General features: G+C 35.5%; 1 protein-coding gene across 1 annotated transcript; it reads right to left on the reverse strand.

The window, feature by feature from the left end:
- Positions 1 to 7,119: 7,119 nt before the first annotated feature.
- Positions 7,120 to 9,573, reverse strand: LOC106309813 (4-coumarate--CoA ligase-like 2). The gene is made up of 4 exons (XM_013746948.1): positions 8,010 to 9,573; positions 7,865 to 7,932; positions 7,662 to 7,764; positions 7,120 to 7,565 (listed from the first exon to the last, which is right to left on the reverse strand). The coding sequence occupies exons 1-4, from the start codon at positions 9,360 to 9,362 to the stop codon at positions 7,452 to 7,454; spliced, it is 1,638 nt and encodes a 545-aa protein (XP_013602402.1). The 5' UTR covers positions 9,363 to 9,573; the 3' UTR covers positions 7,120 to 7,451.
- Positions 9,574 to 15,181: the final 5,608 nt, after the last annotated feature.

Genomic DNA, 15,181 nt, shown 5'->3' on the forward strand with positions numbered 1-15,181 from the left:
ATATATATATATATATATATATGTGTGTGTGTGTGTTTCAGAAACTATATTTTGCCAAAATATGCAAAGTATGCTTTATATTCTTTGGTTTAGATTATAAATCATCCATTGTATTAATATTAAAGTATATTAGACCACTTATATATCTTATTATATTTTTAAATAATATCAAAGTAACAAAACAAATTCACCTTTTTAGTTTTGTAAAGATAATCATGAGCTAAATGAGATATTACTATCCAAAATTCGTGTATCTCTTTCTATAATGTAAAACATGATATCCAATTATTACAAAGTATTTTAAACCACTAAAAATTAATACAAAATATAAAAGGCTAATATATTTTCATAAAATTATTAATACACATTCATATTTATTATACTTAAATTTTCTAAAGTGCTACAGAAAAAGTGTATCTCATTGATTAATTTTCATAAAAACATATTAACAGTTAGCCATTATAATTAAAATTATTTTAGAAAACTCAAACAACTAATAATTAAAAAACTGGCACGTAGCGCCGGAAAACCACTAGTACAATAGTAAAAGGCAAATATAAACCATGGGAGGAGGGTGTCCACGTCAGCTCAAATAATCAACCAATTAGAAAACAACTATGTTAATGAATAATTCCACGTCACCCGAAGCACTTCTCTTTCGTGTTCTCACCGTCTTACCGACAACGAAAGAAACCGACCTAATTTGTCGTTACAGTTCAATCGTAAATTCTGCATTCAATTATTATTAAACAAATAAGAAACTCTTCAAATTCATCATGTATTCCACATCACTATATTAATCGATGGCGAGTTCTAGATTCGAAGATTCTAATTACGCGAAGAAGCTGTTTCGTCTCTCCTCTTTGTTCTACGGCGCAAGGAGACGCCTGAGCTTTTTCCTGGTCAGAGTCGACAATGATTCAAGGTTCTGATCTGATCTGTTGCTACTAATTGCTTTCTCCAGTAAACTAATCTTATATGTTGTCAGGTTGAATCATTTTTTCTTCTCATGATTCTTAGTTTTTTTTTTAAAAAGACTTCGATGTCCATTTGTTTTTACTAAAAACTTCGATGTCCGTTAAAATTCTTTTGATTATAATTTTGCTTCTGCGCTTTTTTGGTTTTCTATGAACTGACCAATTTGTTTTGATTTGTTTTTTTTTGTGTAGAGCTTTTGTAAACTGGGAAAACACTGAAATATTTTGATAAAAGAGTTGACCTTCCACCCCAAAAGACCATGGAGTCTCTCCAAATTACACAGAGGTGGCATCCAGCTCTTGGATTATAGAATGAGCGATTTGATCGATACAGTTGACAATCACGAAGGCCCTGTTTGTTCTCACTCCATAGCCTTTCTTCTTCTAAAGAGGTAAGATAGGAAATCTATGTACATGATAAAAACTGCACACTATAGAAGTTTACTGGATTTTTTCATTACCCATACGAAATCTATGTACATGAATAGTCTTCTAGATTGAGATACATAAGCAACTCACATATACATTTTAGTTTTGTTCATGATCTCTGTTATGTTCTTGTGAAAAATGCTGATTGTACACAGATGATAATGCTGGTGAAAAATGTAGATTAGTACCTATTTAAATTCTCAGAATAGTTTAAGCACACACATATAAATATAATTTTGATGACTGTACACAGAGTTGCTTGCATCTCTTTGTTTTCTTTTGCTTCTTTTGTTTTTCTGTTTTTCTGTTTCTCTATATTCTATTTTTGTGGTCAACCCTCTATATTCTGTGTAATTATAAGTTTTAAATCTCAGAGAAACCATATTGTCTGCATCCAAGAGTTTTATTGCAGATTATGTATATCCTATTTAATTTAAAGCTTGGTGATGCATACTTTTCTTTACGACGGGCCTTTAATAAGATAATTATTGGTATTTATTTTACACCATACAGTGATCTGTAGAAAGTAATGAAGAGGAAGGTGGTGCTTACAATCCACTGAAGCTGCCAATGGGTTCGGACGGGAAGCCAATACCATACTGGCTCTACAAGCTTCATGGACTTGGCCAGATTTTTTGAAGTTCTTAGACCATCGTCAATGTTAAAGTAGACAGTGAAAACCACTATGTTGACTAATCAAATTTGGTGTTGTTGTGTCGTGTAGAAGTTTGAATGCGAGATACGTGGAAACAGTGTCTACATGGGTAGAAGGGCTTTTGAGAGACATTTCAAAAAAAAGTTTCACCACCAAATGGAAGCCAGAACTTGAAGAAGACTTACTCTGATCTCCAACGTCAAGGTTGTGTTCCACCTTTTTCCATCGAACGGAGCCGTTGCAAGACCTTGAAAAAAAGTGGCACATCTCATTAACTCAACTTCGTAATTGATAGATGTGGGACCTGAAAAGCTTAAGGAGGTAATGACCATACTTCATGTTTATATGATCCCTGAAGCATTTTTCCTCTAATTATCTGTCTTTTGTGTCAATCAGGCGCTGGGGGCACTGGGGCTGAAAGTTGGTGGTACTTTGCAGCAACGTGCCGAGAGACTTTTCCTTACAAAGGTTCGTACACTTCCATTTTGATTTCAAATTTCTTTATATAAATAGATTAGAGCAACATGATGATTTTTCATGTTTACTTTTCTGAGGTTTTAAGACCAAGAGCCTAAAGTGCTCCAATTTTTCTTTCAGAACTACAACTGTTCGTCTCAGTGCTTTCGATGTTCAGGCCAGCCAACTTCACAAGAACTTATTTAGGGTACGTGTTGAGCTTACTATCATTGTTGCCACCAGAATTAGTCCCAAGTTTGTTGGTGGTCAAAACCATCTCTCTACCATATCTGTTTGTAATGTTTTCCTGTAGAAATATTATGATACTGAATACACTTAAATTTGCAGGTCGCCTATTCATGATGATTCAAGTTTATATATTTTGGAACTTGCAAATAAAGAGATGTTGACTTGACCAACCGCTGGTTTGGGCGAGTCTGGAGCTAGCTGCTCCACAAGTTCTACTAAATATGGTGGTATAAAGAAAATTGCGCCTGTTACGGTGTCTGAGCTAAATGCATACGCTCTCAATGCTTCTAGCAGTGTGACATATTGTAATGCGTGTTGACATGACGGAAATAACCACCCCAGTGGTAATTCTATGCCTGGCGCAGTGGCGCTATATGTGTGTCCTGCATCTGCTCAGATGGTCAGAAGTTAAAAGAAACTGACATAGCTATAGGCAGTGGTGAAATCCCTGTGAACCCAACGCCTCTGCTGAATGAAACCACAACAGCTGCTCAAACAACTCTGATGAAAGCTTAACTGCATAAGTTACCATATATAGTTTCCTGCATTTTCTGAAACTTCATTTGCATTGTCTTTTTCAAAACATCGTTTGGTCTCAATTTCATGTTTCCAACTTATTTATCAATAAAAGCATATTTCAATATTGGACCGGATACACATCAATTTATTATAGTTCATTGATGTGAATAGATCACTAACCATTTGATTTCTTTTTACCTGACGAAGTACATATATTTACTTTGTAGGTCAGAATTACCTTTGACAATTTTTACGAAAATTTGAATGAAAATTATTTTTAACATGATCTTCTAAATTATTTTTTAAATGAAATTTCAGTAAGTTTAGTTTTGAAAATGCAAATATTTAATTTAATTAAAGATAGTTATATTTGTTTGTAAAAAAGAAAATAAAATAAAACATCCATGCGTTGGAAATCTGCACTTTATGCCACACACCTAAGTGGTCTATGTCTATTTTGTGTGAGCTTAAAAATTTAATCGATGTTAAATCAGACCAAAGCAAAAAATTACTAATAGCCAAAAAGTTCATATATTCATAACCAAACAAATTAAAACTAAACCAAAACCGTAACAAAAACAAATTAGATACCGGAATATCTAAAATATAGCTTATATATCTAAAAATATTAGCTTTACAGTATTTAGTTTTAAATAACAAAATATCCTTAAACACTATAATAAACCATTATTTGAATATCTCTTCTTTTATTTGATGTTTTTATCCGAACAACATGAATTATTAAATATTTAATCCAAAAATCCAAATTATCTACCTTTTTAAACGAATTATTCAAAATTACTTAAAAAGTCAGAATTGAACCAAATTGGATCCAATATTAATAATTTATAAAACTTTTATAATAAATTAATAAATTTCGTCGGTCCTAAGTTGGATTCAAAATATCACATAACGATAAAATAATAAGATAATATGTATCAAATAAAATCAACTATGTTCCCATTTAAATCATATGAAACATATTTTCTGTATAATAAATAGTATAAAAGCAATATGAAAGTCAAATTTAATTTTTTTAAATAATACGTATAGAATAAAATCAACTATTTTCTTATTTTATACAAAATATATTCCAAAATATAAAAAATCTAAGAAATAAATCTTTTCATAAATTAATTACTCTATAAATTAATAAAATATTAGTCCCAACATTAGTAATTTATATAACTTTTATAATAAATTCAACGTAAAATAAACTTTTTATCATTTATTTTCAAACCCTAATTATGAATTCAAATAACATGATTTATCTGATTTTAAAAATAATCACATATAAAATTCAAACAAGCATATATATAGTTACAATTTGTATAGGTTTTCCTTTACTTACCTATTTTAAGTAATTTTTATTATAGTAAATAACATATTTCCTCATTGTATGACTTAATAATTTAAAGAAATAGAAAATCAATAAGTGTTGCCAAATTCAAAAAACTAACACATAAAATTAATTCATGTTTTATGTGTTTAACATAATTGAGTACAGTTTTAAAACAATTTTACTTATTAAAAAGTTAAAATTGAACATATATTGAGGACAAAGTAAAATAATAATATAAATAATAAAAATTCAATGAAAATAGAGAAAGTTTTTAATTGATAATAAATTAGGCATTTTAAATATTTTATTAAAAACTAATGCAGACTTTTTTTTCCATTCAAGAATTAATATTAGGAAAAACAAACAATTTTGACAATAAAACAAAGCTGTAACAAGGCTAAACATTTTTGCATAATGGAAAACAATGACTATGGTAGAGGTAACTATCTTGGTAAGTATCTCTATGCCATAATTTTACTATGCATAGCAGAACATGAGGAATGTATGAAATTTATGGATCGTCATGAACGACAAACCGACATGTCTGAAGCTGACAAATGATGGAGTCGACTAAACATTGCTTATGTAATATATCTATATTAAAAAATAAGTGTCGTAGAACTAATATAATATTTATAATGCCACCAAGAAAGCTTCATATCAATAATCTGGAAAATAGTTGCATTGATTGTTATTACTATAAAAAAATGGTAAAGTTCTTGGAGTTGGTTTTATGGTGACTAACAAGTGTCTACGCTCATCGACCGCTACTCAATTTTCACATTTTCTGTTTTCAATGTTTTTTTTATTAGGTTTACTTTACGTTCTTCGCATTCAATATAACATTCTACTTTAAATAAGAAATGCAGTTTTAAATAACCACCACTTCCACTTGAATACCATATTGAAAGATTATGATTTCAACATAAATTACTCACAACTCAATCCTTCTAAACCCAAAATATTACAAATCACCTGAATATTGGATCAAATTTTTGTTAGAGGAAACAACATGAAGACCATTCGAAGCTTTCACAACATATCAACGCCACAATTCTTTAATATAGAAACAACTATTTAATTTTAAATATATCTTATCACATATAATCTCTCCATACTTCAAATTTTCTGGAAAACAAAAATCATTATCATATACTCCCTCCGTTCCTAAAAGATGTATGTTCTGGAAAAAAAATTTGTTTCAAAAAGATATATTTTTTGCTTTTCAATGTACGATTTTATGAAAAATTGTAAGTTTCAAAAAAATTAATGGTGTTTATTGAATTTCTATTGGCTAAAAATTATGAAAAATTGTTATTCACAAAAAATAATGCATATTTAATGAGTTTTCTTAATATATGTGAAAAGTCTAGAATATACATCTTTTAAAAACAGAGGGAGTACTTCTCTTGCAAATGAAAATTTAAAACACAAATCCCAAAATCACACAAAAAAATAATACCATAAATCACATATAAAGAATATTCCCCCCCCCCCCTATAAATAACATGCCCAAACAACCCCATTATCCTCAACCCATTGTGATGATTTGGTTCTTAGGATTAGTAAGTACTTAATAAAGCTGTCTTTATTAATTTTTATTTGACTCTTGTTCAATGATAGCAAAAGATATTTAATTGCATAATATTTGTAAAAACCGCTAAATGCATTTATAAAGAGTAACACATTTTAGCCAATTGGAAATTGATGATTAAAGTGTTTGAGTTAGACTTTTGTGCTACCAGTCATCTTTAATTGCATGGGGGGGGGACCATAACGAACTAGGGAAGGTTATTGTAAGAGATCAATGCCAAAGAATATGAGAACTCTGGTATCTCCTCTTCGTTATCAAACACGTTACAGTTATTTTTTTTTAACAGGAAGATGCACATAGAACTAGTAATTCATCAGCTAGGAGCCTTTTGTCACGTGAAGTTGGATCGTCCATGAAGCACGGTCATTCTGGATTCTCCCCAATAGATACCCATAATTCCCATTTTGTAAGAGTTACCTATGTTTTCTTATCTGATTTCTAATGCATTTGTAAGAGTATTCCCATTTTGTAAGAGTATTACCTCACCAAGCACAAATATACTTCTGATTGATATCTATAAATGTAAGTTTTGGCTGCAACAAACTCCAACGTCGGTTACATTCGTCAATACATAACAATCCTATCTATACTCTACTAACTAACTTGCAAAGGAACCTAACACAGATGGGTTTATGACATATCATTGGACTAGTTGCTTTTGCTTTGGGCTTGTGTCTAATTGTGTCTAACAACTGACTCATGCGCTTAACAGACGATGTTAACCAGTCTTAATCTAAGCTTCTTTTTTTTGTTTAGTGCCATCATCATACACTACTGTCCTCCTAGATTGAGTAATGATGAGTTATGTGCCTTTGAAACGTTTTAGAAATAATTTTATTTTGCTAAAAATATACATTAGAAATAATTTTATTTTGCTAAAAATATACAACTACTGGCACACAAGTATCAAACTCGAGAAGTTGCAACTTTTTTTTGTGTATGTAAAGAAATACCACATAGACAGTTTAACGGATGAAGATGACAGTTATGCTCACGGCAAGGGACTTAGAGCTTTGAGTCATGCCAGGGTGGCTAAGCCTGGCGATCTTAGGCTTTAGGGTTGTTAGAGTCTGACAATCATTTTTTTCTGATTAGCATTTTCAGTACACTTAATAAGCAATATTCAGTTTATTCAGAGACTTCTATAGAGGAAGTCAATAATCGGTTAGCCAAATAAACGAGTTAACTAACGGTGAAGTACGAGATAATGATGGTGGACACAGCTTCCTGCTAGAGTTTTGAAGTTGTGAGCTTTTTAAGTTCTCTTCTCAAAATCTTGCCAGATGGATTTTTGGGGATCGAACCTAAAAATACGACTTTGCGTATCTTCTTGTACCGCGATACCTAAGCAATCCAAACAAAACTCAGAATAAACCCAAGGAACAACGGTTAGATTAGTGACAAAACATGATCTAAGCATTGTTGGACAAAAAAAAAAACCTGTTTTGCAACGAAGCCCATGATTTCACTCTCGGATAAGTTACTTCCAGCTTTTCTTACGATATACGCCATTGGATACTGCCCAGCTTTCTCATCAGGGATGCTTCAAAAACAACAAGACATGAACATAAAAATCTTCAGCAAAAATGGTCATTAAAATAGAACAACTTAGTGATGGCGTCATGTTAAAAGCAAGTTCTCACGGTATTACTGCTGCGTCATCAATCTCTGGATGAGCAAGCAACAATGCCTCTAGTTCAGCTGGAGCAACCTGACACCATCACCAAAACCACCAACTTTACAAAAAGACCAAACTCAAGCTGGTTATATGTATTTATTTTTAATTACCTGATAGCCATTGCATTTGATCAGCTCCTTTAATCTATCAACAACAAAAACAAAACCTTCACAATCAATGTAACACAAGTCACCAGTCTTCAACCACCCTTCTGAATCTATAGTTTCTGCAGTAGCTTCTTCATTCTTGTAATAACCTTTCATCACAGTGGGGCTCCGGAGCCAGAGCTCACCGGTCTGATCCACACCCAATAACCGACCCGTCTCCGGATCCACAATCTTAGCCTCCACATTTGGAGAAAGCAAACCAGAGGAACCGTACCTCTCCGTCTCCTCTTTAGTAAACATAGTAGCAACTATAGCCGTCGTCTCAGTTAAACCATAACCTTGTAGAACTTTAACGTTCGGGTAGTTCTTGACGAACTTATCGATCACCTCTCTACTCAGAGGAGCTCCTCCAGCTACGACGGTGTGCAATGAGCTCACGTCGTACTTGGAGTTGATCTCCTTTGCTCCGTTAACCATGGCTACAACCATCGGCGGGACGAGAGTGAGGTGCGTGGGACGGTGAGCCTCCATGGCGGAGAGAAGCTTAGACATTTCGAACTTGGGAAGAACCATTGTCGTCCATCCTAACGCGATCAAGCTCGTCGCGAAACCGCCGAAGCTGAACACGTGGCACATCGGGATAGTGCAGACGGTTCGCTGCTCTAAACCGAACCGGAGCCGGTACGTTTGTACCAGCGCGATTAGGTTGCGGTGCGTTATCATTACTCCTTTGCTTTTCCCCGTCGTGCCTGACGAGTATAGCAACGCCGCCGTGTCGTCCTGGTTGACTCGCTGCTTGGCTCGTGACTCGCTCCGTTCACTCTCCATCATCAACTCCAAGCTCCCTACTATCTTCACGCCTTTTTCGTCGGCTTGTGCTCCGTCCATGAGAACCACCGGGAGGTTCCCGTTCGACGCGGCGGCTGCGAGTTTGGAGACGAGTTGGCAGGTGGTGAAGGCGAGAACGGGGAGCGAGTCTTCCATCTGCTTGGCGATTTCGCCGGGAGTGCTGATCGGGTTCGCCGTGGTGATGACGGCGCCGAGCGACATCACGGAGAGGGAGACGACGGGGTAGAGGATGGAGTTTGGGGAGAGTATAATGACGACATCGCCCTTGCGAACACCTAACGAGTAAAGACACGCGGCGACTCTCTTCACGCCGAGCCAGAGCTCGGAGAAGCCGAGACGACGGCCGGTGACGGCGTCGACGAAGGCGGTTTTACCGCGGTGAGGCTGCGATGAGATGAAAGTTGTGACGTCGAGATGTTGGTTTGGCGGGGGGAGAATCATGGGGTCGCGTTTGCTGTAGAAAATGGAGTTTGACTGGCAGAAACCACTTTTCCTATCTAACGCCATAGTTTTTTTTATCCTATTTCGCCGACGGCGGCCGTCGTGCCTGACCGTTGAGATAGTGGACCTTGGTTGTCTCGTAAGGGCACTCTCCAATCTATATTATATTACACGACCAAAGTAGATAATAGTGAAGCGAGAAAATTTCAGTAAACCGATTCTTTAGTTTAGAACAAGTCTTCCTAGATTGTAGGAAGCCCAGTCTGACCAGGGCTGGTCCTGGACAAAGCCTAACGAAACATTGCTCTCAAATTTTTTGAAAAATTTTATATATAAATAGGCCTCTCGGGACCGGTCCTGAGTCTGAGTTGTTGTCTGATTTTTGATTGTTTAGAATTTTTGCTGTTACTTCTGTGGTCATAACTTTTTTAAAGGAAATCTATTTTTTAAAGCCTCAGGTTTTTTTTTTCGAAGTAGGGAAACATGTACAAAACAAAAGAAACTAGATTTTTAGTGATTGCAGGGACTTTGACTGATTTTATGAAAACCATAGTATGATTGGTAAAACTAATGGTTTTGAAAACTTTAATTACTTTTAACGTTTTTAAGGCTTTAGAATGGTCTATTTAATCAACTCTGTATAAAAGTTCTAAATATAAGAAAGCATTCGGGCACTTGAGTTTCTCTAACTTTTTCTCTTAACAGAGTAAGTGGTATCAGAACCTTGCAATCAACACAGTATTTGCAAACTCTAGAATGTGAAAGACAGACAATTTAAAGAGTAAAAATAGGCGATAAGGATTCATCGCTAAACATTCTCCAATTTTTCATTCTTCCTTTTCATTCTCGATTGATTTTCAGCCATTTACATCAAAGAAAACCTTTAAAACATAACCTAACATAGTGTGTTTCAATCACGAATGATAATGGTTAATAATTTCAATTAAAAAATGGCAGAAGAAAAATAACCGGTCACAAATAACGAAACCAAAAAAAACTTATGCGGAGAAATCTCTTGATTTGAGACCATATCATCTTAATTTTAAATTTTATTGAAAACTGTTATAAACCATGGATGTCCATAACCGATCCGGTCCATAAACCGGCCCAACACCTAGAGAGGGAGAGAGAGGCGGCCGCACAACAAGAGGAGACAGAGGCGGCTTAGTAAGGGGGAAACCCTAGTTTCCTTTTCCTTTTATTTGTACACTTTCCATATTTATGTCTTTCTTTTTATCTCTTTGTAACTCTCATATATAAGGGCACCTAATGATTGATTAATATAATAAGAACTTACATATTCTAAATCCTTAAGTTTACAACACGTTATCAGCACGAAACTCTAAATCCCTAAGCTAATACCCAAATCCACACACCCTAAAACCCTAGCCGGCTTGAACCCTAATCTTCCCGGCAAGAAACCTAAACCCCGATCGCGATACAAACCATCCTGATCCCTAACCTGTTCGCGACCTGATCAACCCGATCTCAGCTCATCCAGCTCGTGTTCCCGACTTGCTCCAGCTCGTTCGCGGCAGACGATCAAGGCGTTCCCGATCAGACGTTCGCGACCCGATAGGAAGCAGCTCGATCCGATAGGAGTCAGCTCGCATCCCGTTCGTGTTCAGCTCGCAGTTCATCCTTCTTGGTGGTCCGGGTTTCAACAAACATCTAGGTTAAAAGGTAATTCGAAATCTAAGAACCTATGAATCGAATTTGGATTGTTTGATAAAGAATGAAACCATAAAACCTAATCTTTATGAATAAAGCCATAGGGTAATAGATCAAACCCTAATGAGTAAATCAAAGCTCTAAAGTTTGATACCCCAAACCCTAAATCGAGATTGACCTATTGATCAATTAAAATCAAAATCTTTGATGTTTTTGAATCTCAAATCAATCTCCTTTGATCTAAGATCAAAATCGAAACACTGAACCCTAATTTGAAAATCGTTTCGATTGTTTGATTGTTTTGAGAATTGATTGTCTTGATCACCTAGAACTGTTGATAAGATTGTTTAAACTCGAATCTGAATGAATTGAAATTGTTTTGCTTGTTTAAACTGAAACCCTAATTGAAACCGCCTGTTTGATAAGTGTTTCCTTATAAACTAGTCTTGATTGTTTTGATATCGAATCTGAAACTGCATGCTAAGGTTAATTGTTCTAGACTTAATCATACCTCGTGGCCGTGCGGCCTTGTTGCATTCATACCTAACCTGATCACATTGATTGATTGCAATTACACTTAGAACCTTATGCTAGAATGGTAATGAATTGAATCAAATAGTTGTGTGATTGTTCTTTGACTTGGCCGAGAGGTTTTGATTGCGTAATGAACTGATAGAAATCATCTATGCTAGTATTGCAATTTCACAAATGAATTTAATGCATTAAACCGAACTGATTGCATCCATAGCCGTGCGGCTTGTTATCTCTCTTGGCCGTGAGGCTTCATTGTTGGCCGTTAAGGTTTATTGCTTTGTTTGATCATTAGAATTGCTAAATTATATAATCTATGATTTGAGATGTCGAAAATCAACCTGGATTTTTCCGCCCTAAATCTCTCTGGAGATAATTATTATAGTGGACATTGGATACAAAGATTATCATAAAGTCAAAAAGACTTGGTGAATGTATAATAGAAGACAATAATGTAAATGAGAAAGATTGATACAGGGCAATATTAATTATTCGCCATCATCTTATTGAGAGTCTCAAAGATCAGTATTTGACAATTGAGAATCCTATAGACCTTTGACAATATTCAAATCGAGATATGATCACCAAAGAAAGGTGTTATTACCAAAAGCTATGGAGGAATCTCAGAATCCAGGACTACAAGTCCGTGGATGAGTCTATTGCGAGCTAAGCCTCCAATACTAATGAGAAACAATGAATTGAGACCTCCTGGATCAACCCCATTACCTGAAGCCAATAAGGCCGCAAAGGAAAAGAAAGAATCCAAAGAATCTAACCACGTCCAGGACGATAAAATACACGGCCATGGCCGTGGAGGGTAGAAAGGACGTGGCCATGGCCACTATTATACATTTGTCCGTGGGAACCACTATGGCAAAGACCGTGGGTGTCAACCTAATTTGATACCATGGTCGAGGCAGAGACCGTGGTATATCCTTTAAACCACAAAGCTCGACCAAATCAGTGTGTCATAGATGTGGAATAGAGATCCATTAGGCTAAGATATGTAAGACTCCCAAACATCTTTGTGACCTCTATCAAGAGAGTCTGAAATGGAAGAATCCTGAAGCTCACTTGGTATATAAAGATGGTAAAGATGATTTTGATCATGAAAGAGATGATCCTACGGAATATGAAATTTCTGATTGCCTAAAAGAATAATGTTGATTTCGACTTCTGTGTTTGTTTTGCTTTTATATTTGCTTTGTTTTATCACTTTGAATTTATTTTATTGCTTTGTTTACTCCGAACTTAATAAAATGAATGAATGATTTTTTCAAATATATAAGTTTATAAGAAATATAGTTACGGGTATAGCCATTCTCATGATAAGCTACGACCAGACTAAATAAATTTAATGATTTATACTCACTCATAGAAGCCCATTGAGTTTTAAAGATATAAGAGTGGTTTTCATATTGAAACAATGGGCAAAGGAAATAAAAAGTTCCTTTTAGATATATAAAATTCGCCCAAGACCATAGAAAAATGGTCGAAACTATACCTGCATTCTCTACTGGTCTTTACTATGCCAAGATCAGGATGATAGGGGCTAAATGCCTGCGAAAAATATTCACTTTATGGCATAACTGGATTGGCTATCCTGGTTCAAACATGATGCGAAATTGATATACAATTGGACACACATTGAAAGAAAGAAAGAGTTAACCCAAAGAATCTCACGTGTGTAGCATGTACACAAGGGAAACTCATTGATAGGCCATCGCCAGTCAAAAAGACTAAGTAAATAATAAACTGGTGAATACATGTCTCAAGCGTTTAAATGATTATGGTATGTCCATGGGGATAAGTGTGGACAATTCCGTGATACATGTCAATCAAGTACGGCTTGGCCGAAATATTTTATTAAACGCATACAGCTGATTGCTAGACCATTACTTATGAGGTCAAAACTCCAAGTCACAGCTTGGGCCACACGAAATTTACATTCATCTAAGTTAATACGCATCAGGCCATTTAGTGAGCATAGATATTCCCCATCGATTAGATAACGGGTCAAGAGCCAAATTTACATGCATCTAAGTTAATACGCATCAGGTCATTTAGTGAGCATAGATATTCCCCATCGATTAGATAACGGGTCAAGAGCCAAACATATCCCATCGTATAACATTTGGATGTTCCGTCTATATACAAATTACTCCACCACAAAGAACTAAGATGGGACCTCAAAGGAGGATGGAGATATATGTTGGATATGATTCTCCCACGATTATTAAGTACCTTGAGCCAAATATGGGTGATCAGTTTGATGCCAGGTACACGGATTAGGGGGAGAAAGTAATAAACTGGTAAAAGAGTAAAAGAAATTACATGGAATCATACATCCTTATATTGGCAAGATCCTCAGACTCAAGAATGAGATTTAGAAGTCCAAAAGATTATACAAAAGCTAGCTTAAACAATTGCCAGATTCCGTTACTGACCCGAATAGAATGACTAAGTCATATATACCAGCTGTAAATGCACCAAATTCGAATTGATGTTCAAGAAGAACACAATCAAGTTGCTACTGAGTCTAAGGCACGTTTGAAACGTGGTAGACCAATAAGTTCCAAAGATAAGATCCCTCGGATATTAAAGAAATGTGCTAATGAATCTGTGGACGAGGGAATCCTAGACATGGTCGATCCTAAGATGGACAAACTTAAAAACCACGGCCGTGGATCAGGAAACCATAAACATGGTTGTACCTAAGGTGCCTAACAATGAGTCTTGGGACACCATGCTTCAGGGTACGAAGGTCATAATGAAACCTCAATAAGTTATGTCATGTCCGGGACACAAATGAAACAAGAGAAAGAATGTCGACATTGATGATATATTTGCATGCAGTGTAGCACTTGAGATTATGAAATGAATGAGGATCATGAACCCACGTCCATACATGAGTGCACTCAACAAATCAGATTAGATCAAATGGAAAGGGGACGTGGAGTTAAGTTCATTAAGAAAAGAGAGGTTTTGGTCCCATAGTTCGGACACCTCTAGATGTGAAACCAGTTGGACAAAAATGAGTCTTTGTGAAAGAAATGATACATGGCGAGATAGCAAGATATAAGGCACGACCATATGCACAAGGATTCCACAAAGACCAGGAATAAATTATGAGGAGACATACTCCGCTGTGATGGATGCAACACACATTTAGATTCCTAACAAGTCTGGCCATAAAAGAAGAAAAATAGACTTGCAGTTAAAGAATGTAGAAACCGCCTACTTGTATGGTCCACTAGATAATGAGATATATATAAAAGTCCCAGAAGGTATTGGATAGTCAAATGCAACAGGTTCTCGAGAACTAAAGTATACAAGTATATGTTAATATCCTAGGAACCTCTGGAGAGACTTTCAAACGATTATCTAAAGAAAGAGATTGAAATGAAAATTTGGGACAAACAAAGTTTTGTTTAGGATTACAAATTGAACATCTTAAAAGATGGAATCCTTGTGCATCAAAGGTCATTGGCGCCTTAATGTAATAGGCAAGCCATACTAGGCCGGACATGTGTTCTTGCCGTGAATCTCTTATATATGTTTAGCTCATGTTCGACCATGAGGCACTGGAAATAAAGACATACACGTCCCTTACCTTAAGTACTATTGGCGCCTTGTCTTGATGTATTTGTCATGTCATACACATCCGGACATGAGTATTGATG

Source organism: Brassica oleracea, chromosome C8, assembly GCF_000695525.1.
Source record: "Brassica oleracea var. oleracea cultivar TO1000 chromosome C8, BOL, whole genome shotgun sequence".
Classification (NCBI taxonomy): Eukaryota; Viridiplantae; Streptophyta; class Magnoliopsida; order Brassicales; family Brassicaceae; genus Brassica; species Brassica oleracea.

Bases quoted from the DNA above. Each gene is read 5' to 3' on its own strand.
- LOC106309813 (XM_013746948.1), bottom strand. From the start codon at position 9,362: ATGGCGTTAGATAGGAAAAGTGGTTTCTGCCAGTCAAACTCCATTTTC. The intron at 7,933-8,009 runs GTAATTAAAAAT...TGATGGTGTCAG, and splicing joins TCAAATGCAATGGCTATCAG to GTTGCTCCAGCTGAACTAGA. The intron at 7,566-7,661 runs GTTTTTTTTTTT...TGGATTGCTTAG, and splicing joins TGGGCTTCGTTGCAAAACAG to GTATCGCGGTACAAGAAGAT.